The sequence below is a fragment of the Oryctolagus cuniculus genome, chromosome 1 (genome assembly GCF_964237555.1).
Source record: "Oryctolagus cuniculus chromosome 1, mOryCun1.1, whole genome shotgun sequence".
Taxonomy (NCBI): Eukaryota; Metazoa; Chordata; class Mammalia; order Lagomorpha; family Leporidae; genus Oryctolagus; species Oryctolagus cuniculus.
Window position 1 is genome coordinate 14,865,580 of NC_091432.1, and position 5,447 is coordinate 14,871,026.

General features: G+C 56.7%; 1 protein-coding gene across 1 annotated transcript; it reads left to right on the plus strand.

Annotated features, from left to right (window-relative positions):
- The first annotated feature begins 1,168 nt into the window (after positions 1-1,168).
- On the plus strand, positions 1,169-4,894 carry APLNR (apelin receptor). Its single transcript, XM_008271294.4, has one exon. The coding sequence runs from the start codon at positions 1,577-1,579 to the stop codon at positions 2,717-2,719; it is 1,143 nt and encodes a 380-aa protein (XP_008269516.1). The 5' UTR covers positions 1,169-1,576; the 3' UTR covers positions 2,720-4,894.
- The last annotated feature ends 553 nt before the right edge of the window (positions 4,895-5,447 follow it).

Sequence of the window (5,447 nt, forward strand, 5' to 3'; positions counted from 1 at the left end):
CTTAGATGGCCTCCCCTACTCCTGAGAGTGATGTAAAGTTTGCCGGTGTATCTTGTCCTGTGCTTCCTTCCTTTTTTTGTGCCTGAAGGCCCTGGAGAGGTGAGCAGACTGAACAAAATGAGTTTCTATGGGTCTCTGCCCATGGTGTCCACTCTGTATTTGTCTCTTTCTCTGCATCTTCCTGTAGCTCAACTTTCTGACCTTACATGGTTGTTGGTCCGGGCTGGCCGTTAAGAACCCAAGGACTGAAGTGTGCCTGTGTTCTCGCCACTCAGTGATGCACACACTTGTTCCTCTCTCTCTGGGCTCCTCACTCCTCTCCTAACTCAGCCACCCCCTCACCCCCAAACCACTCAGTGATCGCCTAGTACATGCCAGACACTGTGTTCCACGCTTGCCTGCAGGAGACAAAGAGCAAACAGTCAACCACAAGACAGTTCACCCTGTGACCCTGGGCAAGACGTTACCTCAGTGTTCCTGTGGATTTAATGACCCGACGAGGCACTGTTTCTGTCCCGAGTTTCTGGCGTCCTGTGACTCGGTCCTCAGCCTTCTGAAACTTCTTTCTGCACGCTGCACACTGCCATCCTCTAATGGCTTACGAATGCTGGAGAAATCCCCCTTACTTGTGTGTGTAAACCACAGGAGTTCTCAGAGAGAGAGAGAGACCGAGAGAGAGAGAGAGAGAGAGAGACAGACAGAGACAGAGAGAGAGAGAGAGAGACAGATAGACAGAGACAGAGAGAGAGAGAGGAGAGGTAGTCAAAGCTGGGGGTAGAGGAAGAGCAAAGAAGAGGGTCCTGGTGCAAAGTCTGCTTTGAGTGGGGGCTGGGAGTGCAGGAGGGAGTGGAGGGGTCGGATCCCCAGATCTGCCTGCCAGGAGGCCCAGCCAGATGCTCCAGCCATCCTGCGAAATCTCACACCCTCCTCGCCCCCTGCCCGCCTGGCTCCAGTTCAGGCTGGATTCCAATCTGCATAATTTGTCCTATTTAGAGGGGATGGGAGGGGGTGAGAACAGGAGAGCTGGAGGGGACAGAGGAGGGGATGCCCCCAAGGGCGGGCATGAGGTGGTGGCCAGAGGAAAGAGAGGGAGGGAGGCTGGGGAAGGGCTGGGTGGCAGCCAGGGGGAGGAGGCAGGGCCAGGAGAGAGCAGGCTTGCAAGTCACAGATAACGTTCTGCCCAGCACAGCAGGGGTCAATTTGGTCCACTAGTCCAGTGACAAGAAGAAAAAAAAAAGTGGGCTGTGACTTAAAGATCTTAAGACTCACAAGTGAGGGGTTGGGCTGGAGGTGGGAGGAGGAGACAGAGACCCAGGAGGGGGCAAGGAAGTGTCAGAGCTAGGCTGGGGCAGGGCAGGAGACTGTGGAGGGAAGTGTGCAGGACAGAGGCGTCCTCCGGGGTCCAGGAATCCAGAGGCTGCTCCTGGGACTGCATCTGGGAAGGGTTCCGGGCACTTCCAGCCCTTCTCTTCCTCTGAGGCTCAAGCCAGAGCTCGGGCTGCTTGCTGAGTTGGTGACACAGCCGCGGAGCTGGTACCCGAGGGATCCCCTGCCCGTCTCCTCTCCGCTCCCCAGCATGGAGGAAGGTGGCGATTTTGACAACTACTACGGGGCAGAAAACCAGTCTGAGTGTGAGTACACAGACTGGAAGTCCTCGGGGGCCCTCATCCCTGCCATCTACATGCTGGTCTTCCTCCTGGGCACCACGGGCAACGGCCTGGTGCTCTGGACCGTGTTTCGGACCAGCCGGGAGAAGAGGCGCTCTGCCGACATCTTCATCGCCAGCCTGGCGGTGGCCGATCTCACCTTCGTGGTGACCCTGCCGCTGTGGGCCACCTACACGTACCGGGACTACGACTGGCCCTTCGGCACCTTCTCCTGCAAGCTCAGTAGCTACCTCATCTTCGTCAACATGTACGCCAGCGTCTTCTGCCTCACCGGCCTCAGCTTCGACCGCTACCTGGCCATCGTGAGACCGGTGGCCAACGCTCGGCTGAGGCTGCGCGTCAGCGGGGCTGTGGCCACGGCGGTGCTGTGGGTGCTGGCCGCCCTCCTGGCCATGCCCGTCATGGTGTTCCGTTCCACTGGGGACCTGGAGAACACCACCAAGGTACAGTGCTACATGGACTACTCCATGGTGGCCACCTCGAGCTCGGAGTGGGCCTGGGAGGTGGGCCTGGGGGTCTCGTCCACGGCCGTGGGCTTCGTGGTGCCCTTCACCATCATGCTGACCTGCTACTTCTTCATCGCGCAAACCATCGCCGGTCACTTCCGCAAGGAGCGCATCGAGGGCCTGCGGAAGCGGCGCCGGCTGCTCAGCATCATCGTGGTGTTGGTGGTGACCTTTGCGCTGTGCTGGATGCCTTACCACCTGGTCAAGACGCTCTACATGCTGGGCAGCCTGCTGCACTGGCCCTGCGACTTCGACCTCTTCCTCATGAATGTCTTCCCCTACTGCACCTGCATCAGCTACGTCAACAGCTGCCTCAACCCCTTCCTCTACGCCTTCTTCGATCCCCGATTCCGCCAGGCCTGCACCTCCATGCTCTGCTGGGGCCACAGCAGGTGCGGGGGCACGTCCCACAGCAGCAGCGGGGAGAAGTCGGCCAGCTACTCTTCCGGGCACAGCCAGGGGCCTGGGCCCAACATGGGCAAGGGCGGAGAGCAGACGCAGGAGAAATCCATCCCCTACAGCCAAGAGACCCTTGTGGTTGACTAGAGCTGGGGGCAGAGAGAAGCCTGGTGCCCTCTGCCTGCCCCGGCCTTTGCCCTTGCTCTCCGAGGATCAGGCAGCGTGCTGCGCCTTGTCTGCTGCCTGTCACTCTTTCCCCTGCTCCCTGCCTCCTGTCTTGGTGTGGTCCTCCTCTGGCTCCTGTATGCTCTCTCAGAGGTCTGGGGCGTAGCAGGAGGGGGCTGAGGCCAGCAGGCCCTTGCTCCGTCACTCAGTGTTCGAGAGGCTGACCTTGGACAAGTCTCGTTCAGAACCTCAGATTCTCCGCTGGTATAAAATGAGGGGAAGTCGTACTGACCCTGAAATGATGACGTGTGAGTCCTGGCTCTGTAAAAACTTGTTTCCTGCCCTCCACCTCATTTTCTTAGATCTCCAGCCTGCTTTGCCCTCTCCTTTCCGTTTGATTTTTCTTTTCTCTCTCTGCAATTTTTACACCTCATCCTTTCTTTCTGGGCTCTCGTCCCCTCTCCCCCCAGTTTGCTTCCTCCTCTCAGCCCCTCATCCCTCTCCCGTTTACCTCCCTATGCTGAAAGGGCTCCTTAGAGTTACGAATCCTGAAACTTGCAAAGACAGACCTTGTCCAGGCTCTTTGTCCTGTTTTCTGAGAGCAAGTCAGGAAAGGAGCCGGGGCGGGAGTGAGTTGTGTATCAGCAAAGACTTAACTGCTCCAGTCCCTGGAGCCAGGGGCTCCAGAACTCACTCCAAAACTTGGATCAGTTCACCCTGGGCTCACGCACGGAGCCAGAGTGATTCCCGAAGAATGTGCCCGAAGTGAGTCCTGCAGCCTCCCGGGGAGGCCAGCTCTGGCACTTCCTCAGGCCCTCTTCTTGCCTGTTTTCTGTGGGAATTGGAAGGCAGTGGGCTGAGGAAGCCACAAACTCCTTGATTTGAATGGGGAGTTGGGAAGGGACACTAGAGAAAGAGAGGGTGGAGAGGTGTGAGAACCTACTGTGTGTGCTGCCTGGTTCCCTCCTCAGATCCTCATCCCTCCAGCCTCCCCCACAATGGTGGGCTGCCCCCACGCCCACCCCCTCTCATCTGTTGGATGTTTATTTTGGTCTCTATTGACACTTGGTGCCAAGTGTCACTTTGGATGGGTGGGGTGCTTGCTTTGTGTCTCTGTGAATATATATCTGCATACAGATGAGCAGAATATGGAGAATGAATGAACTTGGACATTTCTCCCTGCCACCTCTCACTCTGCACCGCATCTCTGTCTTCACACAATGCCATGAAGAGCAGAAGGGACATACTGGGGCAACGTAGTGTAAGAACAAGCCCACTCCCCACTGGACTTGGGGGGCGCTGACGGCTGGTCCGTGCTTCAAGGGAGAAGTCCATGTGTGTGCCAGGCTCCCCATAGGAGCTGTCTGGGGACACCCAAGGCTTGGGGAAGTCCTACTGTGCTGGATGCATGTTCCTTCTCTAGTTCTCTGCTATGAGATAAGAAGCATTCCCTTCTCTATTCTCACCTTTTCCAGGGTCAGGGGTCATCTTGCTAAGAAACCATTGCTTGTGATGGGTGAAGGGCAAGGGGAGTGGGTTTTTTTTTTTTCTCCCTGTGCTATCAGAATTGGACCTCCTGGCTCCTCCTGCTGGGTTGGGGGGCTGGGAACAGCGCCTGGAGCAGCTGTGGTGGGGGAGGGGACTGACAGCGTGATGTCTACGCCACCGGAGAGGCCTCGAGGACAAATGAATAGTGGGGCCTTGGTGAGCCCGGGGAAAGGGGTGTTTATTCCGGGTTTTGTTCTTGGAGAACGGTGGAGATGAAGGACAAGACATGTGCGGCGGCGACAGGAAGAGCTCTGCTTGATGGAAATGGACATCTTGACCATCACTGGCGTGGAGCCAGCTCTGGGAGCAGGGGGAGGAGGAGGAGGGCGTCTCCTCCCAGCTTGCTCTCCCTGTCTAGGCCCGAATCTTTCACAGTCACTTTCTCTGCCCAGGGCTGTCCTATAAGTGTGCAGTGAAGGTTGGAGAAGGCTTCGTGAAGGCACCTGCTGGGTGGCCCGCAGAGACTCCCAGCCGGAACCAAGTCACTTGCAGTTTGGGACAGAAGGCAGAGGAGGCTGCCTCGTGGCCCACTTGTCCTTTCTTTAGAATGTGCTATTCACTGATCCTGTTAGTCACTGTGGTTCATCAAATAAAACAGTTTCGTGTTAAGTGTTGTGTGCAAAGCCTTGTCTCACAACAGTGTTTCAGTGGGAGGAGGGATAAGTGCGGTGGCTGGGGGAGCGAGGAGGAGGGAGTCAAGTGGGAAGCCGGAAAGGAAATGGGGAGGGGTCGAGCAGATGGAGCCATAAGACAGCAGGAGAGGGACAGCACAGGGGAGGGGGGGCAGGAAAAGGAAATAAAGCCACTGGGGGAGGGTTGACTACGTTTTGTGCTCTGAAAAGCCACAGAGCAAATGGGTGCACGTTTTGGAGTCCAGAGAATATGTCTGGGAAAAATACTGGCATTTCTTCCCTTGAGGGAAGATCTATTATCCATTCATTGGTCCTGTTAGTCACTTACCATCATCTGTTAGTTCACTGACCCATTCACTTAGTATCACTCGAGTGCCACCTGATTCAGACCAGAGGTTTGAGTCCCTGTTCTCTATCAGAGTCACCTTGGATGCTGCCTGTCACCCCAGACTCAAGGAGTCAGAATCTCCGGGGCTTTCCCCAGTGTTCACACTTGCCACCACCTCCTCCCTGGGGTGATTTCCTGGGAA

Coding starts and splice junctions, on each gene's coding strand:
- APLNR (XM_008271294.4), top strand. CDS start 1,577: ATGGAGGAAGGTGGCGATTTTGACAACTACTACGGGGCAGAAAACCAG.